At 44.5% G+C, this 27,091-nt stretch overlaps 1 protein-coding gene across 1 annotated transcript; it reads left to right on the forward strand.

The window, feature by feature from the left end:
- The first annotated feature begins 1,632 nt into the window (after window positions 1-1,632).
- Window positions 1,633-15,218, forward strand: LOC133344659 (uncharacterized). Its single transcript, XM_061554701.1, has 5 exons — window positions 1,633-1,694; window positions 5,256-5,549; window positions 6,115-6,462; window positions 14,523-14,631; window positions 14,838-15,218. Exons 2-5 carry the CDS (start codon window positions 5,256-5,258, stop codon window positions 14,981-14,983), a joined length of 897 nt encoding a protein of 298 aa, XP_061410685.1. The 5' UTR covers window positions 1,633-1,694; the 3' UTR covers window positions 14,984-15,218.
- The last annotated feature ends 11,873 nt before the right edge of the window (window positions 15,219-27,091 follow it).

Here is a 27,091-nt window from a genome sequence, read left to right on the forward strand (position 1 = left end):
TAAATTAAATAATAGAATACGACGTTTCGATTGCAACACAAGCAATCGTCATCAGGTAAAAAACAACCTAGTGAACTTAGAAATACAATGCAATACAACAACAGAGAGTCGGCTAACACAACAGTCAGCACCTCTCCTGGTTGATTACATTCTTCCAAAGATGTCTAAATTTGAGAGACAAAACACAGACACGGGGACAGACAGACACACAAGAAGAGAGAAACCACACAGAGACACAACATAGACACACAACATAGACACACAAGCAGAGAGAGACAACACAGAGACACAACATAGACACACAAGCAGAGAGAGACAACACAGAGACACACAACATAGACACACAAGCAGAGAGAGACAACACAGAGACACACAACATAGACACACAAGCAGAGAGAGACAACACAGAGACACACAACATAGACACACAAGCAGAGAGAGACAACACAGAGACACACAACATAGACACACAAGCAGAGAGAGACAACACAGAGACACACAACATAGACACACAGTGTGTCTATGTTGTGTCTCTCTCTGGCTGTGTTTTGTCTCTCTCTCAAATGTAGTCATCTTTGGAAGAATGTAATCAACCAGGCGAGGTGCTGACTGTTGTGTTAGCCGACTCTCTGTGTTGCGTTGCATTGTATTTCTAAGTTCACTCGGTTTGTTTTCTACTTGATGACGATTGCTTGTGTTGCAATCGAAACGTCGAATTCTATTATTTAATTTATTTTCTTTCTACGTGACTTTACCGAAAGAACCAAATAGAAATTCAAATATTGCTAACTACAACCAAAGCCCTTTGAAGAGTCGTATCTTTAAATCAAATGGCAAAGCAAAAGATTTTCACTAATTTCACTGTTTCCATTCAAACATTTCCGAACCTGTGGTGGGCTCATTGCTTGCAGATTAAACACTCAACACGAGTCGTCATTATTGAGTTCTTGCGGTTTCAGTGGCACATATCGCACAATATCCACAGTTTTGCCATCGTCTGTTGTGCAAAATATCGTAGCTTGATCAGCTATCTAAAGTAAATTATTCCTGTTAAATGTTAATGATTAACAAAAGCGCAATAATTGAGGTTGGTGCATAAAAAGCTCATTAGGAAAAAAGGGCTCTGGGGCCTAACCTACTATCACGTTTAAACATATAAACTGCGCGTATACATCAATACACACGTCGCGCATCATCATCATTATTCACCTCACCTTTAACAACAACAACAAAGACGAGGAACACAAACGCGAGTAAAAGAGTAAACATTAGCGAGGTGCACGTTGAGGCTGCCACGTGTTGAGTGTCGAAGGCCCGCTGGCACGAGGTCACGGGGCAGACCCAGCAGGTGCCACGGGTCGACTGACTGAGATGACCGAGATGAGTGGCTGATGCACCACCTGTGCCCCCGACTGTGCCAACTTGCGATTTGCTTGTGTGGCGATCGAAACGTCGTGAACCATTATTATTTTTTCTCCCTACTTGACTTTACAGAAACAACCAGAGAGTATGGATTCCTGCAGTCACGAAAGCTTCAAATCAAGATTAATGAGTGTTTACATGTGAGAGGAAATCGGAGCACCTGGAGAAATCCAAGCAAATGGGGGGCCAACGCTCTATCACAAAAAGAGATGGAACAGGCGGAGTCCACATTTTTCGATACCGCCTTCTCTACCTCCTTGACGACCAACGGGGTGGGAGTTTTCGCAACATTTTTGTAATCCCCCAACCCTCACCTCCACGCAGTCGTGGATTACAGGCATACATAGCCACAACCACCCGGCTAAAGTAGCTGTAATGCACATCTACAATTCTACAAAAGTTAATGGGGAAAAGGTCATGGGTCAATTGGTTTGATTTCTATGCGCCTAAACCAGTCTCCAACGTATGCACATTTAGATTCGCATTCGGCCGCCAATGGAACAGGTAGAGTGCAAAAACAAAGTGGATGCACTGATTGTATCTTCATTGTGGGACTCATCCAGCAGTGGAGTGACATGGGCTTCAGGTATCCACGTGTAGACGGGCAATAAACACTGGGGTCACCGAGCGATAAATGTTTGACGGTGCACATTGGGAAGGGCTCACACGTCAAAGGCCCCAGGCAGCCCCCAGCCACTGGCGTGCAACGCAGCGAAGGGAATCTCCCACCAATGAGAACCACGCACAACCCAGGGTGCACTCCTATAACTTGGACTTGCAAACACAACAAAACCCGTAGCTGTCAACCCACACGGTTTACCCGTATTCTGTTGGGGGGAAGTGAGTTTTCAGGTCCATACGGCAGACAGCCGTTTAAAAACGCGCAACATTTATGTTGTCTATTTGTGTGTGCTTCTCCCTTGTGATGGGACTTTGTAGGATGAACGTTGAGATTTATAAGGGGCACGGGGTGACCAACAAGGTCTGAATTGGTCTGTAATAAGAGAGGCAATGATAAGGGGTTGCCAGCTCTGCAAACTCCACACAATACAAAACGCCAAGCGGCCAGCAACAACAAAAAATAATACATAACTGTCCAATGAGTAATTAGATAATTAAGATCATAGCAACACGTTTCTTAAATTGATCAAGTTTATTGTTGCAAGAGTTTGGGGAAATAGGAAGACCGGGTGGGGATTCCAGAGTGGAGCAGTGTAAACTGATAAAGCTGAAAAGAGTGAGGTGACCTGCATGGTGGTGAGCGGGTGGGTGAGTAAATGGGTGAGTGTTTGAGTAAACGAGTGGAGGAGTGTGTGATAGGGTGATTGAGTCAGTGACCGGATGATATATATTGTACTTACAAACCTCGCCGCAAGGCGTCAGGAGTCAAAAGGTCACGGGTTCAAATCCAACCGCCGTTATAATATATTTTTAAAAAATAACTTCATAAACTATTATTTTCTTTACTTTGTCATTTGTAGCAGTATTTCTGGGCATCGTTACGTACAATACAAAATTCTATAACTATTTATACAGATGTGTAATTGTATATAAAAAAATCATTTTAATACTTCAACGGATCAATGATTACTGGGAGCAACGTTAGTTTTAGCGTCACTCGCGCTGCCAAAACTTTATTGTGCAGTAGACACACAAATACGTTACAGTACAGTATCACATGCTATGTCATGCATGTCTCCACATATGACATGTAAGTTAATTAATTAAAAATAAAATATCAGTAATTCTGCACTGTGATAAGCCACCAGAGGGCTCACATTAAGCACGGAGTGCAATACTCTACCGTAGCCACAAGGCGGCGGCAGTAGATAGGTCGCGCGTTCAAATGCAAACTCCCCTGTCCATTCACGCGACTTTTTACTTAATTTCGGGCGTCAAGTCTCAGTTACATTCGTAACGACACAGACTTGCACTCTTGCTTTAACGTTTTTTTTTATTAGTCATTGCAACAAAAATCACATTGTACAAAAAACTCAACACACAAGAGAATATATTGGGAGACGTTTCTGGCATTGCCCATTATTCATAGCGGTTAGATTTTTGCGTGGAGTTGTTATAGAATACGGTTTTAGGATCCAATCACGGCCGTGTAACTATGTAACTAGCCTCTTGCCCGTCCAAGGACGGGTGTATTTCAGTAAATTTGAAACTTGCAAGCGAAAAGCAGACCGCGACGTGATATATTCATTACATAAATTCGTGTTAAATTCATACTCTTTGGTTTCTTTCGGTAAAGTCACGTAGTTAGAAATAAAATAAATCACGACGTTTCGATCGCAACACAAGCGATCGAAACGTCGTGATTTGTTTTATATGATTTGTGACTTTATTTTATTTCGTGACTTTACCGAAGGAACCAAAGAGTATGGATTCCTGCAGTCACGAGAGCTCTCCTGTCCCCGCGATGTTACAATCGACCTAGCAGGTGTACGCGAGCTAATTTCATTGCTCCATCTCCTCAGTGGACGTCTCAGGGGCTCTGCACCTCCTTTGGCAGCGACTCCCTCGCCAGTCTCGACCACGGGCACCTCGGGGGGAGGCAGACATTTGTGACGATGTGTGACGATGGGGGTTCTCAGACTGATGACCAATGAGTGCACCATACACTAAATGTAAAATGTTTTTTTCATCATCAACAATTGCCCTACATTTTTTAAATAAAACTGCGAGATTTGAAATCGGACATGGGTTTGATGACATGAAATAATAGCCTTAATGATACTGTACACATGATGCATGTATTAAAGCATTTTATAAATAAAAATTACTTTGAATAACAATGACATAAAAATATAAAGAAGTTATGTACTCACTAGTGTAACTAACCGGACGCTCTCCTACCTCCGCACATCGTATAACCTTATTTTTTACATCCATACTGATGCCTTTCCTTTGTTTAGCCACATTACCAGAACTATCACTTGCAGGCCTTTTTCCCCAGACATTGTGGGTCAAAATTGCAATCAGGATGAAGCAACAAAACTGTTACCAAAGGTCAAATAACCAAACACACGTTCCACGGGAAGCGTTCAAGGCTGGCGGGCAGAGGCGGGAGCGCTGGTTGGCTCAGCACCACTGAGCGTGCGCTTCTCTTTCACTGATTGAGCGAGCGGCTCGGAGAAGGCAGGGAGTGTTGCATGCCGCGTGTTCTCGCGCAGGAATTTTGAATCGTTCAGGAATTTTCCTCCAGGACAGAGCCTCGTAAGGAAATGGTGTTATAAGAGGCAGCCTGTCCATACGATAAAAAATGTTTTTTTTTTATCATAATGGTACTATGTAAATGTTTTCATCCTAATCATACTGCTGTTGGTGTCGTGAAATACGTGTGTTAATTTTCCTGTCATTTTACTCTAAACTTGAGATAAAACTATGTGAGCCCCTGTGCACGTGCCACTTTTCTGTGACCATGCCAGTGAGATGGCCAACTGTTGCCAGCAACGCATCAAACATGAGCAACTATGGTAACTCTATGCAATAGCGTAGAGCAGCAGGGTTCTGTGTAGCCGAGGCAAATGGAGATTGGTAAAAAGGTGTTGACTACCTGGGATTGGTCTAAGAGTACACAGTGTTGGGTGGTCACATGATCTCTGATTGTAAATTTCTATCCCAGTTGCTCACTAAGGACGAGCAACTATTGGACGTGTCGTTCCTTGTAAAATCGAAAATGGTGTGGCAACAACTTCAAAATTATCTGCGCATACCACGGTGTGCGGCAGCCATTTGAGCCAACTGGGATATAATTGGGAATAAAATAAAGCACTCCAATGACTTAGACCTAACCACTCTGTGGCCGCTTCTCTCTCTCTCTCCAGATGGAAACGTCCTCACGCTCAAGTTGTACCCGAGGCAAAGCGACCTCCAGCTATGGCGCCATCTTTTCGCAGAAGCTGTCGCTGAGGCTGCTGCTGCTGTTGCTGCCACCGCTGCTGCTGCTGCTGAATGTGGCCGTGGCACAGCGCGAGAGCGCAGGCCGCGCGTCCGTCCTCTCGATGTTGCGGTGCAAGCAGGTGGACGTCGCCAAGAACCTCTCCTCCGGATACGGGTGCTTCTGCCACGCGAGATTCCGCCACGCAGAGCCCCAGGACGAATTGGACTTGTGCTGCATGGTGAGGCTTGGCTGGGGGTAATTCGTAGAGTGAGTGAGAGAGGCACCGATGCTGCGTTGGGGCGATGGATAAAGGCCTCCCCAAACCGCATTTGCGATTGTCTCTCACAAAAACACTCATGATATAGATTTATGTATTATATGATTTTTCATAGAATTAGGACCCATATCTAAAAAATCCTTACCCGATAAACATCTGGTAGATCACCAGCATTGGTTTAAGCCAGCGTGACTTGTGGTGATACATTGTACGTTTAGACCGGTCCAGAGTTTGCTTGTGTTCAACCCTATGCTGGTTAAATTACGCACTCACAGAATGCCGTGTAGATAATGGGATGTGTTGAAACATTTTTATATTCATGTGGAGGGAGCGATATGTCAAGGAGGCATATTATCTTCTTATTTATTTCATCCATAAGTGGATTGACAAAGAGCTGTGAGAAAGAAACGAAGTTTCCTTGTTTCAGTTCATTTAGTTATACCAGGTTCTCACCAATTTCATACTAAAACATCTGCCTGTCTGCCCACATGTTCCTTGGTCCATTCGTTCATCCCCGTGGCTAAAGATGGCCCACTGCTGTGCCCGCGCCGCAATCCTCGACTACTGCCAGTCGGAGAGTGGCCTGCAAACGCTCGAGGCCAAACTCAAGGAGCAGCCCTCCTGCAAGACACATCGGCCTGCGGCATCACGCAAGGCCGACGAGCGTTCGGAGGCCACGCTGACCCGAGATGCCGTGGTAGAGGTGCTGGAGGCCGTGACAGAGGAGTTGAAGGAGATGACTGTGAAGGAAAAGCAAAGAGTGGAGCGGGAGGCCAACACGACGTGTGAGCGGGTGCTGTACGAGTGTGAGCGGGCGTTGTACATGTGCGCCAGCGATGCACCTGTGCGGCCTGATTTGGTCGGGCTCCCCCAGGTGAGTGCAGGTTGCTTCGAGATATTAACTACCTCGTGGGGTGCCACGGTGGCGAGATATTAACTACCTCGCCTGGTATTCAGGAGGTCGTGGGTTTGATCCCGACCCTGACGCCTGTATATTTGGAGTTTTCATGTTCTATCCTTGGTTGTGTGGATTTTTCTTCGGGTCCTCCGGTTTTTCCCTCCTGATTTACATATTTGGCTGCTATAAATTTCCACATAAGCCACTTCATTGAGCTGTCATTTGTGGCCAAGTCGCTTCTAAAAATGAGCTATATAGCTCAGTGGGCCTTACCTGGGAAAATAAACATTGTTATGTTTATAGTTTAATAGTATTTTTTTTTATTCACACACTGAGTATGGATTGCAAATTAAATGGGGTTTTTGGATTGGCACGTGATCTTTAAAAAAATACTTAAAACGAATTCTAGCTCCACATCGGGTGTTTACATGAACAGGCACAATTTAATCAAAAATATTTTATTGTCTATATTCAACACAGGCCTAAAGCCCCATAATGCAAAGCAGCCAGCAACAAAACATGAATGATAAATACAACACATAGTATCGCCCCAATGCTCATTCGAGCAAGAAATCACCGACCGACTTTTTGGAATAGAGCAAGTCTATAAGAACTTGGGAAAATAAACAATGGGAGTTCCAAAATCAGAAACTAAGGGCACAGCAGATAAGATGAGATGTATAGACTTTATTGAACAACTTTGTAGAAACTCGGTGAAAGAGATGATAGAAAATAACTCCTCAGTCGAACAGGTGAGAACAGGAGAATGTTAAATCTCCTGCAGTGTAGTTGTTGGACACAGTAGGGATACCAGGAAATTGTCATCTTGATAGGAAGGGCATCAATGTGTGAATTTCCTGGGCACAATGATTGGTCGTGCCCATTAAAGAGTGATAAAGAAGTAAGACAGCAACTGCAGTGAATCAATGTGTGCAGGAGGACCATTTAACTGAACTGCTCTGTTAAATTGTACAAGCAGAATTTACAGTATTCTGACCAATTCAAAACAGTGCTTATCATAGGATCTGCACATGTCGCATGTACATCACGAGATGTCCCACACAAGTTTGAGGTTCACTTCATCATTTATTTTCAAGTTATAGTAAGCGGTGTATCATTGTGGCACTTTAGTGACGTCGCGAGACCTTTTTACAATTCAAGTTGAGGGAGCTGGATTAATTCTGGTATGGTAGGACTATAACGGATGGAGATGACATGCAGAGACCTTCATCCTGCAGTGGCTATACAATGATTGATGATGATTAATCGTATTTTATAGCCCTTAGACACAAATGAATGCATGAAAAATGAGTGTAAGCTTCTATCTTAATGAATTATAACATACCTAATGTTTGCCAACCCTGACACTCTCCCTTGTCGATACTCCCGCCGGCCTCTAGGATGAGGTCTGCAGGGCCAATATCGACCGGCCAGTGTGCTCGCTGGAGCCAGCACCGACCAACCAATCTACAGCCATACCTACCACCAGACCTGTTACTGGACTCACAAAACAAATTCCCAGTTCTACAGCCAGACCTACAACCAGTTCTATTACTAGACTCACAACAACACCTACCACCAGTACTACAGCCAGACCTACCAGCCGATCTTTTTCCTGGCTTACAACCAGCTATTCGACCAGTTCTATAGCCAGATCTTCGAACAGATCTTCTGACAAATCGACAGACAGGTTCACTGAACATTTACTCAATCTGATTACTGGAAGCGAAGAGACCTCCAGAGAAATGGTGACAGGAAATGTACACTCAGCACAAAACCATGTTTGGCAACCATCCCATCTCAGAAGCGGTGATGCACACTCACACATACAACACCTGGACCCCATTCTCAGGGTTGATAGTGATCTTACACCGAGACAATACCTGCAGCACATTCTGAGGGTTGACAAAGTACACCCACTCAGACATCATCCATGGCCCAATCTCGCTCTTGGCAGCACACATGCACACCGACAACATAGCCTCACCTGTGACCGAGCACACCCACAGACACGACAGAGTGACAATACACCCCAAGAGAGACAGCACAGTCTCAGAAACAGCGTATTGCACTTTCTGAAGCAACACCGTAGATACGCTGATTCGAACCTATACAAACAACACCGACCCATTCATGGCATTGCACATAAACGCATACAACTCTTTGACAGTACATACCCACACAGACAACACCGTGTCAAGAGTGACTATACAGACCCAGAGATACAGCACATTCCCACAGGCAACATAATGCGCTTTCTGGGCCAACGTCCTTTTAGAATTGACGATTCACAACCATACGGACGACACCCTCCCAGAGGTGGCACTACACACCCACGTAGACACAGTGTCGAGGGTGACAATACACAGCCAGAGAGACAGCACATTCTCAAAGAAAGCATAATGCGCTTTCTTAACCAACGCCCCTTTAGAATTGACGATTCAGAGCGATACGGACAACACCCTCCCAGAGGTGCAGCTACAAAACCACGTGGACAATACAGTTTTGCTGATAGCATCATCAATGGACCCACATTTGCTGACGAGAAGAATGTGGGAGATATCATCAATGAACCAACGTTCACTGACGAGTACAATGCAAGAGACACCTTTAATCGACCCACATTCGCTGACGAGAACAATGCGGAAGACATCAATGGACCCGACAGTACACACAAACACAGACAACTCCTTGACAGTACATACTCACACAGACAACACCGTGTCAAGAGTGACTATACACACCCAGAGAGACAGCACATTCTCACAGGCAAAACAATGCGCTTTCTGGGCCAACATCCTTTTAGAATTGACAATTCACAACCATACGGACGACATCATCCCAGAGGTCCCAATAGACACCCACACGGACATTACAGTTTAGGTGATGGCACCATCAAAGGACCCATGTTCACTGAAGAGTACAATGCAAGAGACACCACCAATGGACCCACGTTCAATGACGAGAATGATGCGAGAGACACCATCAATAGACCCACATTTGCTGACGAGAATGATGCGGAAGACATCATCAATGGACCCGACAGTACACTCAAACACAAACAACTCCTTGAGAGTACATACTCACACAGACAGCACCGTGTCAAGAGTGACAATATAGAACCAGAGCGACAACACATTCTCACAGGCAACATGATGCACTTTCTGGGCCAGCACCCTTTTAGAATTGACGATTCACAACTCTACAGACGACATCCTCCCAGAGGTGACAATACACACCCACTCAGACAATATAGTTATGGTGATGGCACCATCAATGGACCCACGTTCACTGACAAGAAGGCGGGAGACACCATGGATGAACTCACATTTGCTGACGAGAACAATTTAGAAGAAAGCATGGATGGACCCAGATTTACTTATGAGAACAATGCGGAATATACCATGGATGAATCCACATTTGCTGACGAGAACAATGTAGGAGACAGGATGGATGGACCCAGATTGACTTATGAGAACAATGTGGAAGATACCATGCATAGACCCACATTCACTGACAAGAATACGGGAGACACTGTCAATGGACCTAAATTCGCCGAAGAGAACAATGCGGGAGACAGCATGGATGAACCCACATTAACTTATGAGAACAATGTGAGAGACATCATGCATAGGCCCACATTCGTTGATGAGAACAATTCGGGAGATACCATCAATGGATCCACATTCGCTGAAGAGAACAATGCGGGCGACAGCATGGATGGACCCACATTCACTAACGAGAACAATGCGGAAGACATCATCAATGGACCCGACAGTACACGCAAACACAAACAACTCCTTGACAGTACATACTCACACAGACAACACCGTGTCAAGAGTAACAATACAGATCCAGAGCGACAACACATTCTCACAGGCAACATGATGCACTTTCTGGGCCAGCGCCCTTTTAGAATTGACGACTCACAACTATACAGACCACACCCTCCCAGAGGTGACAATACACACCCACTCGGACAATACAGTTTTGGTGATGGCACGCCCACATTCACTGACAAGAATGCGGGACACACCATGGATGAACCCACATTTGCTGACGGGAACAATTTAGAAGACAGCATGGATGGACCCAGATTGACTTATGAGGACAATGCTGGAGATACCATGAATGGACCCACATTCACTGACAAGAATACGGGAAACACTGTCAATGGACCTAAATTCGCTGAAGAGACCTATGCGGGAGACAGCATGGATGGATCCACGTTCACTGACAAGAACAATACGGGAGACACCATCAATGGATCCACATTAACTACTCAGAACAATGCGGGAGACACCATGGATGGTCCCACGTTTACTGACGAGTACAATACGGGAGACACTGTCATTGAACCCACATTCACTGACGAAAACAATGCGGGAGACACCATGGATGAAACCACATTTGATGACGAGAACAATGCGGGAGACACCATGAATGAAGCCACATTTGATGACGAGAACAATGCAGGAGACAGGATGGATGGACCCACGTTCACGGATCAGAACAATGCGGGAGACACCATGGATCGATCCACTGTTGCTGAAGAGAACAATGCAGGAGACACCATCAATCGACCCACGTTCACGGATGAGAACAATGCGGAAGACACCATGGATCTATCCACATTTGCTGAAGAAAACAATGCGGGCAACAACATGGAAGGACCCACGTTCACTTATGAGAACAATGCAAGAGACACCGTGAATGGACCCGCATTCGCTGATGACAATCCGGGAGACACCATGGATGAACCCACATTTGATGACGAAAACAATGCTGGAGACATCATAAATAGATCCACGTTTACTGAAAAGAAAAATGCAGGAGAAACCATTCACGAACCCACATTTGCTGACGAGAACAATTTAGAAGACAGGATGCATGAACCCAGATTGACTTATGAGAACAATGCGGAAGATACCATGAATGGACCCACATTCACTGACAAGAATACGGGAAACACTGTCAATGGATCCACATTCACTAACAAGAACAATGCGGGAGACACCATTAATGGTCCCACGTTTACTGACGAGTACAATGCAGGAGACACCATCAATGAACCCACGTTCACTGACAAGAACAATACGGGAGACACTGTCATTGAACCCACATTCACTGACGAAAACAATGCGGGATACACCATGGATGGACCCACATTAACTGATGAGACCAATGCGGGAGACACCATCAATGGACCCACATTCACTTACGAGAACACTGCAGGAGACACCATGGACGGACCCACATTCACTGACGAGAACAATGTGGTAGAATCCATCGATGGACCCACGTTCACTGATGAGACCAATTCGAAAGACACCATGGGTCAATCCAAATTCGCTGAAGAGAACAATGTGGGAGACAGCATGGATGGACCCACGTTCATTGACGAGAGCAATGCGAGACACACCTTTAATGGACCCACATTTACTGATTATAACAATGCGGGAGACACCATCAGTTGACCCACGTGTACTGACCAGAAAATGAGGGAAACACTCTTGACTGACAAGAGCAATGTAAGCTACACTCTGGATGAAGCCAGCCTCGCCCAGGGCCTCATCAAGTGATGATTAACAGTAATGCATCACTTCCACCGCTGTCACCACCATCACCAAGAGCATCACTGTGTCGGAACTGAGCTTGCAATGCGAGTATCTTTCAGTTACAGTCCTGTATGCAGTCATGTGAAAACAAAAAATGTAAAATAAAATAATAATAATAAATCACGTCTATTTTTATTATATATATACTTTACATCCACTTACTTGGTCTCATTCACTTACCATTGTTCACTCAATCCCAGCTAATGCTAGCCTCCCCTTTTTCTCCACTTATTCTCTACACATTTTTTCATTTATTTTTCTTCACCTCTTAACCATCATCCAGCCGTCCTCATCTATCTTCAGGCTGCAATGTCCACAATGGAGAGGGGCTATGAGATAGGGTTCAAGAGGCACATTGATTTTTAGCAGGCCAAGATTTTGTTGCAGAGCTTCACGGTTCGACTCCAGCGGCTGCCCTGGTTACTACTGAAGCGCCATCTGTTTTCACAGTGGACGTTAAAGTTCCCGTGACATATTTTGCAATAGTAGACCATTGTGTGTGCCAGAGTCATGGTCCAAATTTTGCCAAATAAAAAAAAATACCCGCAAATGACTCAATTGGTATTTATCAAAACGAGCATCGCCCCCGAGAAACCCTGGCAGGAGCCTCCTGCAAAGAGTCATGAGATGGGGGAGGCTTTCCTGGGCAACCAAGCACACTCATACAGATAAAGAGCTTGGAAACTCCTTTAGAAGAGAAGATAAATAATTCGTGAGTTTAAAGAAAATGGTATTTTATGCATGAGTATCTATATTAATATGGGAATCAAGGACAAACCTTTTTCATTGGCTGTGTAGGGTAGTGGTGGGTTTAACGACACACTTATGTTTATGCAATCTAACCCAAAAAAATACCTTTATTAAGGAGCTAGATGCTAACTTAGCCGCTCAATAGTAAGTTGCTGTTATTTGACTAGAGGTGTTTGAGATATGGCGAGTGATTGCAACACAAAAGGAGGATATTAAAGGAATTATCACCACCACCATGAGGATGACTCTGGATGTACGCTCATGGTGAGGCACGCGGTGTGGGCAGAGCGGTGGGAATGAGTTGGCTTCGCATTCTTCAGCAAGTGGCTTCGCGCTCTTAAGTGGGAGGCACCGTAGACATCGCGGTGGTACAAGGACGGCGATGACCTCACGCATCGCGAACGTGGGGGGGATCAGTGAGGCTGTCGGTATTTATGGGACCTTTTTTTCCGTATCAAAACGATGAAAAATAAGAAGAGATTTTATCTTTCCTGGCAATAAAACAGGAGGTGTTAAGATGTTCAAACACCAAAATAGATACGTTTTGCAAGGCATCAAGTCTGCATTAACCACAGATATTTGTGGCAAAACATGCAAATAAACATGCTCTGATCATAATTGCATTGTCCTTAAAACTAATTGGCCTACACCAGAGACAGCCTTCTTCATGGGGTATGGCCTGGTCTCACCACCAGTGTGAGACCTGAGAATGCCAAAGGGTGAACAGTTCCAAGGCAATGGAAGTATCAGAACACTTCTAGCTCGGGTCCAGCAGTTATATCGATGGGACCTTTTTTCCAGTGTCAACTATGATGCAGAATAAGAATAGGTTTTCGGTGTTCACAGCTCAACTAATTTACTATTATGCACCAGTATCCTATTATTATTATTTAAATGTTCTTCACGGATCTGCGCATGCTGTATATCACAGTGAGTTATCTTGAAACTGAAACGTGCATTATCCTTTAATGAGCTCCCACTGAAGCATTGACTGTGACATAACCCAATGCTGCTGTCAATGCATGTGGTCATACAACTTAAAATACGTGTACACTGTTTTGAAGACCATATATAGCAGGATGTGATTGCAGAATGTATGACCTGGGCAGATTATTCACACTGTGTAGCCTGAACATTTCTGATGGCAGATACGAGTATGACGGATTACAATGTAATGTGTTGAATACAATATTGTGTAAATGACACAGCCACCAGTGGTACAATCTCGATCCACGTCGCCTCCTCCCTTGTGACGAGGACAATCAATGAAACGTTCTTTTTTTTTTAAATCTGGCACTTTTACCAATAAAAATCGCTTCGAGGAGCTGCACAGAAATAAATCATGAAATAAGACATCGTTTACACACCTTCGATTAGCACGGTTGGCTACGTACGGTGCGAAAGAAGCTCAACATACACACGTACGAGACAACCATCAAATAAATATTGAACGTACATTAAATACTGCTCGTTAGAAATGCATATAATATGGTTAATAAGTGTACAATCCTATACAACTAAAATAACAGGAATGGCAACATCTGAAAACCACTGTGCAATGAGATGACAAACACACATGATCAAATATCGTCGGGTGGAGTAAAGGGCTAATGTGGGGCACAAGGCCTCTTTGTCCTGCTGCTCGCGTGTGGTCCGTCTGTTGAGCAGCAGACACGAGCAGCAGCAGCAGCAGGGCCTGTGCAGGAGGGCGCCAGTCCACACCTCCACCTCATCGTGGCTCAAGACGCTACTTCGGTTCGCACCACGATTGAAAGAGGTCTCTCACCCCCCCCCCCCCCACATTCTACCCTCAACATTCAGTCATTGGTCGTGTGCAAAACCACTTTAAAAACGAATTGTAAAAGAGAGATGGTAAATCCTGAAGATGCAAAAGCTGTCAACATGCATACGCATATAAATGTTTAAAAAATATATTTTAAAAGTAATGTTTTAAAAACTGCAGGACCCTCTGCGCATTCACAGATCCGAGGCGAATCATTCCCCAGCGTTGGGGGCTGTTGGAACCCTCTGCCACACCACGCATCCTGCCTCTCCGTTCGAGTGGCACACTCGGTAGACCTGCACCCTGTGACCCCCCCCCCCCACCCAGCCCCACGTGTGATGCATGAAACAAGGGATTTAGAAAATCAAGAGCATGAATTGCCTCCTTCTGTCAAGCTGGGGTGCAATTCAATAATAAAACAGGCTTGTGATTGTATTTGCAGAAGTCTTCAGCAAATATATTTAAGACCACCGCTCTTAGCATGAATAAAGAATGTGGTTAACATTTTTAGTATTCTCTACCCCTGGGCTTCAATGGCTCGTGTTTTGAAAAGTGCTTGAACATGGCGTGGTATTCTACTGGGGATGTTAACCATCGGATTGGCTCGTGATTGGAAACTGCACGATCCATTTCATGCGAGTTACCCGGTTTGGGTTCTGAAGCTGCCAAAGTGGAGACTCTGAGAACTACATATACACCACTTAAAGGTACACTGTGTTATATGAGGCACACACACACACGCCGTACATAATACCCTGAAGGTTAACCACAGTTAACAGATACAATTTTTCTGCAGAGTAATTACATTTCACATTTCAGTCTTTGCTACTTAACATGCTGCACTTAAAATGTATATAATTAACTATACTATAACAAAAAAATATTTTACTAGGTAAGGCCCACTGAGCTATATAGCTCTATTTCAGAAGTGACCTGGTCATAATGATAGCTCAACAAAGTGGCTTATCACGTAGACATTTATCGCAGCCAAATACTCGAAACGCGTGTTCATAATTATAAATGTGGAAGGAAAAACCGGACCACGAGGAGAGAGACACGCAAACTCCAACTATACAGCAGGCGTCAGGGTCGGGATTGAACCCACGACCGCCTGCATACCAGGCGAGGTAGTTAACATCTCGCCACCGTGGCGAGATGTATAGGTATCGTTGCATGTCGCTGAATGTTGTGAAGACAGCGCCATAGGAGACAGACCACCGAAACCTGGAGTCGAGCCAAACAGTCGGCACGCCAAGTCACTGGGGTCTGCCCTCAAGGGCGACGAGTGACTGCCATTTGGGCACAGTAGCCACTTCAACAACAACAACCAGTTCGGATTACACCCCGACCATAAGCCCATGATTTTCACAATTATTCTAGTGGCAACGCACCGCATTCCATTGATGTACCGTGCATGATGCAAATAACCTTTGAAAAGTAGCAAAGCAGTGTGTGTGTGTGCGATACAGTTTTCACCGAGAACATGAAACTTCACAAAGTCGTATCACTGAAGCAACCGTGACGGCCGTGTGTGTAGGCTCGCTTGTTGTTGCCATTACAGCCGATGTAAGATGCTTTTGGTGAAAAAAGTTGTAAGTGGAGGGAGTGTGTAAGGATGGCTATAAAACTAACATCATCCAAGCCCTTGCTGGACGCGGTTATTTTTGGTAGTGATTCTCCGGCGCCTTTGCACTGCGTTTGTACCAACTACAGAAGTATGAAGATTGCACTTCGTAGTTTCACGCCGTAGGTTTGTTGCCATAGCTGCGAATGCCCCCCTTCTACGCCCAACTGCGACTAAATGACATTGAGGCTGTACCAGGTATAATGCAGCAGTGGCTATGTGTGGACTGTGACACCTGAATTCGATTCCCAGCACCCACGGCTTACACCAGTGGCGAGCCATGTCTGACCCGATCCCTTCATTTGAAGTATCCCACACGGACCCCCGCGGTGAAGTATGGTCAAACAATTCCCCACGACTGATACAGCTGTTGGGAGGATCTTGCAAGGGAGCCACACTGCTCTGCTGTGCTTTTTCATGCAAGATTGAGCAATATATATTTGTTTCAATAATCTGTCAATCGAACATGAAGAAAATTAACAATCTTATTTTGACAATACCTTTTAACTCGTCTTGCGCACTTACACTCCGTGTCTGTTCTGTATTAATGTATTAAGGTTAATGTTATCGTATGTGCTGTCAGATGTTGTTGTACCTGTTTTGAAAGTTGTGGTATTCATCGCAGGATGATACCCCGTAAACTTAATTTTTGTACTTTTTAACTGCTAGTTACTATCTGATGCTATTTATTTGAAGGTAATTTTTTACATACTCTACATTTGTAGTCACAATGGGTATGACAACAACAATCTAAGAACCACAATCGCCTCAACACTGCAGGTCATCAAGAGAATAAGGAGCAAGTGCTGTTAGCGAGCAGCACCTATGAAGGCGGCACGGCACACGAAGGGCGTGTGGGTGGCCAGCACCACGCCCGGCCACCTTTGTCTCCCGAGTGGCGATGTTTACTGCACACCGCACCAGGTTACTCATTTGAGGCTGAGTCGACCTAGGGGGTGCCCAGGACCGGTTCAGATCATCGTCACCGGTGCTGGCCGTGAGCGGGAATCGAAGCCGGGTCGCCAGTTTCGTAGCGCAACGCGCTAACCTCAGCACCACCGCTCCCTTTGAGAGTACAATTCACACACACCTTATTGATAACACGGCAGTCAGGTTATTGACTCGAGCATGTGATCAGTGGAGTAGTAAGAGTTGTTGTTGCTATTTTAATTGGAACTCCAGAAGCCAGTGGCTGACAGCAAAGGAGACACTCGCTGCTCCGGTGTCTGCTCTGTCACAACAGCCACGTGAGTTTGAGGCCAGCGATGTCTCAACTTCTATTTATTAACACGTTAAGGAATCGCACACACACACAAATATCCGTGTGATTCAACGCGCGTTTAGAGTAGATTACAAAATAAAAATTCTGATGCTGTCAATAAATGTACAAAAACTGTGTTGCTTCAGTCAGTGCGCCGCGTTCGGGCATGAAGTCAGCCTCGTTTGGCTCGTAAGGAATGTGACCCAAATGGCTGTAAGGATAAACGGGGATAATGGTTATGTGTCCTCATCATTGCGGATTAGGATTAGGTGGGGACTGCAGGAGCAGCAATAGCAGCGTGAGACAGTACGACATCGCTTCGGGATGTGTGCGCGCGGTGCGTTACGCAGCTTCGCTTCCCATTCAAAGTATAAACCGCCCGCGTGATGTTGCAATTACACTCGGGATTTGAACAACAAGTTATGTTCACTTGAGTGCCGATGCAATTGTTAATGCGGGACTTGTAGAGAGATGACTGCACGCATCGAATCACTGTTTGGGGTTTTTTGCCGGTGACAATGCGGGCTGATTGTGTTGCTCCTAAGCGACCAAACATGTTTCCCCCTCCCCAGTTCCAGACGGGTGGCGTGCCACTTCCCCACACCGTGACCTTGACATTGAAGAGGGCATTGTCCAAACGTGACGCGGGGCTGTGTAGCACTAATGGTTGTCCTCAATCACCATGTTGTAATCCATCTCACCCACCCAGGCCCCTCGTGGCTAAATGAAAGTAATATAAAAAACACGCTAATATATAAGATTATTGTTTTTGGTTAAACTAATGAAAGTAGTGGTATTTGATTTTCTAAATTTTTTTCCTATCTTATTTCCGATATTAGGAAGCTATTGCAGCTATGCACCATTGGAACCTCATTTGCCAGTGTAAAAATGTGATAATTGTTTTTTTACCCTTTTATCTGGCAACAAAACTGACACCTTTTTTTTACAAGGAGTCATGTTTGCATAGACCACAATACATGCAGTCGTAATGCAAACAAAAACAGCTATGCACTTTGAAATTTGGAATAAAAATGTAAACATTTTAGAACTGCTTTTTGTGTTAAGTTTGTTGTCCTTTCACCCCGCATATCCGATTAGCACGGTTGGCTACGTACGGTGCGAAAGAAGCTCAACATAGGTACATAATAACAACACATGTATGAAAGATTCGCATAAACAATAACCGTTAAATAATAAAAACAATGTCATGAACGCAATGGTGTAGCATAATTAAAATAGTATAACTAATGGTGTTAGTGTAACTGACAACATGTCTGGTGTAAGTGCTACGAATTATGATGCTGATGGAGACTCGTGACGAGGCTTAGATTGCCTGAACTGCAGGGCAAAGGAACTTTGGAGCAGTATAATCTGTGTTCGCACTGGAAAAGTCCAACAAATGTGGAATATAATTGTGAACGCAAGCAAATTTGATATCACTATAATGTATGTGTATGTATGTGGGGAGCGGTATGTCTCCACATATGAAATGTAAGTTAATGAATTTAAAATAAAATATCACAGTAAAGCTGCACTGTGATAAGCCACCAAAGGGCTCGCCATGAGCACGGACTGCAATACTCTACCGTAGCCACAAGGCGGCGGCATTCGCAGGTCACGCGTTCAAATCCAACCTGAATAATACTTTTTTATTTATGACTTATAAACAATCATATTTACTTAGTAATTTGTTGCGGTGTTCATCGGGATTATGACATTAAACAAGATATTCTGAAAGTATATACACCAGATGTGTTATTGTTTAATTAGCGATTAATACATCGAAGATGTACGGCCGGAGAACATGTAGCAGTTATATGGCGAAGAGGTGCCGTTGGTTATCAACTGGCGCAGTGGCGCACTGGGCTTAGCCCCTCGACTTTTTATTAAGGGGGTCTAACGTCGGTTCCGGGAACCACCAAATTCGTAGGAGGGTTTCCATTCAAAATCAATCCACTAGCATGAGGTGAGAAGGTGTCGCGCCGCCTGTAGCTTCATTCAGTACCGCGATGGCCTTAGGCCCCTTTTTTATTTAATTAGTATTCTTGGTTCTTTTGGTAAAGTCACGTAGAAAGGAAATAATAAAAAATAGACAATTAAATAGTGAGAAATAGTAAGAATTGTACTATTTAATTTTTATTATTTTTTATTTCCCTGCTACGTGACTTTACCGAAAGAACCAAGAATATGAATCCCTGCAGTCACGAAAGCTTTCAATCGAAATTAAATTATTGTTTTTTTATATATATTGTACTTACAAACCTCGCCGCAAGGCGTCAGGATTTAAAAGGTCACGGGTTCAAATCCAACCGCCGTTATAATATATTTTTAAAAAATAACTTCATAAACTATTATTTTCTTTACTTTGTCATTTGTAGCAGTATTTCTGGGCATCGTTACGTACAATACAAAATTCTATAACTATTTATACAGATGTGTAATTGTATATAAAAAAATCATTTTAATACTTCAACGGATCAATGATTACTGGGAGCAACGTTAGTTTTAGCGTCACTCGCGCTGCCAAAACTTTATTGTGCAGTAGACACACAAATACGTTACAGTACAGTATCACATGCTATGTCATGCATGTCTCCACATATGACATGTAAGTTAATTAATTAAAAATAAAATATCAGTAATTCTGCACTGTGATAAGCCACCAGAGGGCTCACATTAAGCACGGAGTGCAATACTCTACCGTAGCCACAAGGCGGCGGCAGTAGATAGGTCGCGCGTTCAAATGCAAACTCCCCTGTCCATTCACGCGACTTTTTACTTAATTTCGGGCGTCAAGTCTCAGTTACATTCGTAACGACACAGACTTGCACTCTTGCTTTAACGTTTTTTTTTATTAGTCATTGCAAAAAAATCACATTGTACAAAAAACTCAACACACAAGAGAATATATTGGGAGACGTTTCTGGCATTGCCCATTATTCATAGCGGTTAGATTTTTGCGTGGAGTTGTTATAGAATACGGTTTTAGGATCCAATCACGGCCGTGTAACTATGTAACTAGCCTCTTGCCCGTCCAAGGACGGGTGTATTTCAGTAAATTTGAAACTTGCAAGCGAAAAGCAGACCGCGACGTGATATATTCATTACATAAATTCGTGTTAAATTCATACTCTTTGGTTTCTTTCGGTAAAGTCACGTAGTTAGAAATAAAATAAATCACGACGTTTCGATCGCAACACAAGCGATCGAAACGTCGTGATTTGTTTTATATGATTTGTGACTTTATTTTATTTCGTGACTTTACCGAAGGAACCAAAGAGTATGGATTCCTGCAGTCACGAGAGCTCTCCTGTCCCCGCGATGTTACAATCGACCTAGCAGGTGTACGCGAGCTAATTTCATTGCTCCATCTCCTCAGTGGACGTCTCAGGGGCTCTGCACCTCCTTTGGCAGCGACTCCCTCGCCAGTCTCGACCACGGGCACCTCGGGGGGAGGCAGACATTTGTGACGATGTGTGACGATGGGGGGTCTCAGACTGATGACCAATGAGTGCACCATACAATAAATGTAAAATGTTTTTTTCATCATAAACAATTGCCCTACATTTTCTAAATAAAACTGCGAGATTTGAAATCATACATGGGTTTGATGACATGAAATAATAGCCTTAATGATACTGTACACATGATGCATGTATTAAAACATTTTATAAATAAAAATTACTTTGAATGACAATGACATAAAAAATATAAATAAGTTATGTACTCACTAGTGTAACTAACCGGATGCTCTCCTGCCTCCACACATCGTATAACCTTATTTTTTACATCCATACTGATGCCTTTCCTTTGTTTAGCCACATTACCAGAACTATTACTTGCAGGCCTTTTCCCCCATACATTGGGTCAAAAGTGCAATCAGGATGAAGCAATAAACAGTTACCAATGGTCAAATAACCAAACACACGTTCCACGGGAAGTGTTCAAGGCTGGCGGGCAGAGGCGGGAGCGCTGGTTGGCTCAGCACCACTGAGCGTGCGCTTCTCTTTCACTGATTGAGCGCGCGGCGTGTTTTCGCACAGGAATTTTGAACCGTTCAGGAATTTTCCTCCAGGACAGAGAGCCTCATAAGGAAATGGTGTTATAAGAGGCAGCCTGTCCATACGATTGAATTTTTTTTTTATCATAATGGTACTATGTAAATGTTTTCATCCTTATCATACTGCTGTTGGTGTCGTGAAAGACGTGTGTTAATTGTCCTGTCATTCTGCTCTAAACTTGAGATAAAACTATGTGAGCCCCTGTGCACGTGGCCACTTTTCTGCGACCATGCCAGTGAGATGGCCAATTGTTGCCAGCAACGCATTAAACATGAGCAACTATGGTAACTCTATGCAATAGCGTAGAGCAGCAGGGTTCTGTGTAGCTGAGGCAAATGGAGATTGGTAAAAAGGTGTTGACTACCTGGGATTGGTCTAAGAGTACACAGTGTTGGGTGGTCACATGATCTCTGATTGTAAATTTCTATCCCAGTTGCTCACTAAGGACGAGCAACTATTGGACGTGTCGTTCCTTGTAAAATCGAAAATGGTGTGGCAACAACTTCAAAATTATCTGCGCATACCACGGTGTGCGGCAGCCATTTGAGCCAACTGGGATATAATTGGGAATAAAATAAAGCACTCCAATGACTTAGACCTAACCGCTCTGTGGCCGCTTCTCTCTCTCTCTCCAGATGGAAACGTCCTCACGCTCAAGTTGTACCCGAGGCAAAGCGACCTCCAGCTATGGCGCCATCTTTTCGCAGAAGCTGTCGCTGAGGCTGCTGCTGCTGTTGCTGCCACCGCTGCTGCTGCTGCTGAATGTGGCCGTGGCACAGCGCGAGAGCGCAGGCCGCGCGTCCGTCCTCTCGATGTTGCGGTGCAAGCAGGTGGACGTCGCCAAGAACCTCTCCTCCGGATACGGGTGCTTCTGCCACACGAGATTCCGCCACGCAGAGCCCCAGGACGAATTGGACTTGTGCTGCATGGTGAGGCTTGGCTGGGGGTAATTCGTAGAGTGAGTGAGAGAGGCACCGATGCTGCGTTGGGGCGATGGATAAAGGCCTCCCCAAACCGCATTTGCGATTGTCTCTCACAAAAACACTCATGATATAGATTTATGTATTATATGATTTTTCATAGAATTAGGACCCATATCTAAAAAATCCTTACCCGATAAACATCTGGTAGATCACCAGCATTGGTTTAAGCCAGCGTGACTTGTGGTGATACATTGTACGTTTAGACCGGTCCAGAGTTTGCTTGTGTTCAACCCTATGCTGGTTAAATTACGCACTCACAGAATGCCGTGTAGATAATGGGATGTGTTAAAACATTTTTATATTCATGTGGAGGGAGCGATATGTCAAGGAGGCATATTATCTTCTTATTTATTTCATCCATAAGTGGATTGACAAAGAGCTGTGAGAAAGAAACGAAGTTTCCTTGTTTCAGTTCATTTAGTTATACCAGGTTCTCACCAATTTCATACTAAAACATCTGCCTGTCTGCCCACATGTTCCTTGGTCCATTCGTCCATCCCCGTGGCTAAAGATGGCCCACTGCTGTGCCCGTGCCGCAATCCTCGACTACTGCCAGTCGGAGAGTGGCCTGCAAACGCTCGAGGCCAAACTCAAGGAGCAGCCCTCCTGCAAGACACATCGGCCTGCGGCATCACGCAAGACCGACGAGCGTTCGGAGGCCACGGTGACCCGAGATGCCGTGGTAGAGGTGCTGGAGGCCGTGACAGAGGAGTTGAAGGAGATGACTGTGAAGGAAAAGCAAAGAGTGGAGCGGGAGGCCAACACGACATGTGAGCGGGTGCTGTACGAGTGCGAGCGGGCGTTGTACACGTGCGCCAACGATGCACCTGTGCGGCCTCATTTGGTCGGGCTCCCCCAGGTGAGTGCAGGTTGCTTCGAGATATTAACTACCTCGTGGGGTGCCACGGTGGCGAGATATTAACTACCTCGCCTGGTATTCAGGAGGTCGTGGGTTTGATCCCGACCCTGACGCCTGTATATTTGGAGTTTGCATGTTCTCTCCTTGGTTGTGTGGATTTTTATTCAGGTCCTCCGGTTTTTCCTTCCTGATTTACATATTTGGCTGATATAAATTTCCACATAAGTCACTTAATTGAGCTGTAATTTGTGGCCAAGTCGCTTCTAAAAAAGAGCTATATAGCTCAGTGGGCCATGCCTGGGAAAATAAACATTGTTATGTTTATAGTTTAATAGTATTTTTTTTATTCACACACTGAGTATGGATTGCAAATTAAATGGGGTTTTTGGATTGGCACGTGATCTTTAAAAAAATACTTAAAACGAATTCTAGCTCCACATCGGGTGTTTACATGAACAGGCACAATTTAATCAAAAATATTTTATTGTCTATATTCAACACAGGCCTAAAGCCCCATAATGCAAAGCAGCCAGCAACAAAACATGAATGATAAATACAACACATAGTATCGCCCCAATGCTCATTCGAGCAAGAAATCACCGACCGACTTTTTGGAATAGAGCAAGTCTATAAGAACTTGGGAAAATAAACAATGGGAGTTCCAAAATCAGAAACTAAGGGCACAGCAGATAAGATGAGATGTATAGACTTTATTGAACAACTTTGTAGAAACTCGGTGAAAGAGATGATAGAAAATAACTCCTCAGTCGAACAGGTGAGAACAGGAGAATGTTAAATCTCCTGCAGTGTAGTTGTTGGACACAGTAGGGATACCAGGAAATTGTCATCTTGATAGGAAGGGCATCAATGTGTGAATTTCCTGGGCACAATGATTGGTCGTGCCCATTAAAGAGTGATAAAGAAGTAAGACAGCAACTGCAGTGAATCAATGTGTGCAGGAGGACCATTTAACTGAACTGCTCTGTTAAATTGTACAAGCAGAATTTACAGTATTCTGACCAATTCAAAACAGTGCTTATCATAGGATCTGCACATGTCGCATGTACATCACGAGATGTCCCACACAAGTTTGAGGTTCACTTCATCATTTATTTTCAAGTTATAGTAAGCGGTGTATCATTGTGGCACTTTAGTGACGTCGCGAGACCTTTTTACAATTCAAGTTGAGGGAGCTGGATTAATTCTGGTATGGTAGGACTATAACGGATGGAGATGACATGCAGAGACCTTCATCCTGCAGTGGCTATACAATGATTGATGATGATTAATCGTATTTTATAGCCCTTAGACACAAATGAATGCATGAAAAATGAGTGTAAGCTTCTATCTTAATGAATTATAACATACCTAATGTTTGCCAACCCTGACACTCTCCCTTGTCGATACTCCCGTCGGCCTCTAGGATGAGGTCTGCAGGGCCAATATCGACCGGCCAGTGTGCTCGCTGGAGCCAGCACCGACCAACCAATCTACAGCCATACCTACCACCAGACCTGTTACTGGACTCACAAAACAAATTCCCAGTTCTACAGCCAGACCTACAACCAGTTCTATTACTAGACTCACAACAACACCTACCACCAGTACTACAGCCAGACCTACCAGCCGATCTTTTTCCTGGCTTACAACCAGCTATTCGACCAGTTCTATAGCCAGATCTTCGAACAGATCTTCTGACAAATCGACAGACAGGTTCACTGAACATTTACTCAATCTGATTACTGGAAGCGAAGAGACCTCCAGAGAAATGGTGACAGGAAATGTACACTCAGCACAAAACCATGTTTGGCAACCATCCCATCTCAGAAGCGGTGATGCACACTCACACATACAACACCTGGACCCCATTCTCAGGGTTGATAGTGATCTTACACCGAGACAATACCTGCAGCACATTCTGAGGGTTGACAAAGTACACCCACTCAGACATCATCCATGGCCCAATCTCGCTCTTGGCAGCACACATGCACACCGACAACATAGCCTCACCTGTGACCGAGCACACCCACAGACACGACAGAGTGACAATACACCCCAAGAGAGACAGCACAGTCTCAGAAACAGCGTATTGCACTTTCTGAAGCAACACCGTAGATACGCTGATTCGAACCTATACAAACAACACCGACCCATTCATGGCATTGCACATAAACGCATACAACTCTTTGACAGTACATACCCACACAGACAACACCGTGTCAAGAGTGACTATACAGACCCAGAGATACAGCACATTCCCACAGGCAACATAATGCGCTTTCTGGGCCAACGTCCTTTTAGAATTGACGATTCACAACCATACGGACGACACCCTCCCAGAGGTGGCACTACACACCCACGTAGACACAGTGTCGAGGGTGACAATACACAGCCAGAGAGACAGCACATTCTCAAAGAAAGCATAATGCGCTTTCTTAACCAACGCCCTTTTAGAATTGACGATTCAGAGCGATACGGACAACACCCTCCCAGAGGTGCAGCTACAAAACCACGTGGACAATACAGTTTTGCTGATAGCATCATCAATGGACCCACATTTGCTGACGAGAAGAATGTGGGAGATATCATCAATGAACCAACGTTCACTGACGAGTACAATGCAAGAGACACCTTTAATCGACCCACATTCGCTGACGAGAACAATGCGGAAGACATCAATGGACCCGACAGTACACACAAACACAGACAACTCCTTGACAGTACATACTCACACAGACAACACCGTGTCAAGAGTGACTATACACACCCAGAGAGACAGCACATTCTCACAGGCAAAACAATGCGCTTTCTGGGCCAACATCCTTTTAGAATTGACAATTCACAACCATACGGACGACATCATCCCAGAGGTCCCAATAGACACCCACACGGACATTACAGTTTAGGTGATGGCACCATCAAAGGACCCATGTTCACTGAAGAGTACAATGCAAGAGACACCACCAATGGACCCACGTTCACTGACGAGAATGATGCGAGAGACACCATCAATAGACCCACATTTGCTGACGAGAATGATGCGGAAGACATCATCAATGGACCCGACAGTACACTCAAACACAAACAACTCCTTGAGAGTACATACTCACACAGACAGCACCGTGTCAAGAGTGACAATATAGAACCAGAGCGACAACACATTCTCACAGGCAACATGATGCACTTTCTGGGCCAGCACCCTTTAGAATTGACGATTCACAACTCTACAGACGACACCCTCCCAGAGGTGACAATACACACCCACTCAGACAATATAGTTATGGTGATGGCACCATCAATGGACCCACGTTCACTGACAAGAAGGCGGGAGACACCATGGATGAACTCACATTTGCTGACGAGAACAATTTAGAAGAAAGCATGGATGGACCCAGATTTACTTATGAGAACAATGCGGAATATACCATGCATAGACCCACATTCACTGACAAGAATACGGGAGACACTGTCAATGGACCTAAATTCGCCGAAGAGAACAATGCGGGAGACAGCATGGATGAACCCACATTAACTTATGAGAACAATGTGAGAGACATCATGCATAGGCCCACATTCGTTGATGAGAACAATTCGGGAGATACCATCAATGGATCCACATTCGCTGAAGAGAACAATGCGGGCGACAGCATGGATGGACCCACATTC

This window comes from Lethenteron reissneri, chromosome 3 (genome assembly GCF_015708825.2).
Source record: "Lethenteron reissneri isolate LAM-NWPU_2019-01 chromosome 3, ASM1570882v1, whole genome shotgun sequence".
NCBI lineage: Eukaryota > Metazoa > Chordata > Hyperoartia > Petromyzontiformes > Petromyzontidae > Lethenteron > Lethenteron reissneri.

Coding starts and splice junctions, on each gene's coding strand:
- LOC133344659 (XM_061554701.1), top strand. CDS start 5,256: ATGGAAACGTCCTCACGCTCAAGTTGTACCCGAGGCAAAGCGACCTCC. Junction 5,550..6,114: donor AATTGGACTTGTGCTGCATG/GTGAGGCTTGGC, acceptor CCGTGGCTAAAG/ATGGCCCACTGCTGTGCCCG. Junction 6,463..14,522: donor ATTTGGTCGGGCTCCCCCAG/GTGAGTGCAGGT, acceptor TCTGTTGAGCAG/CAGACACGAGCAGCAGCAGC.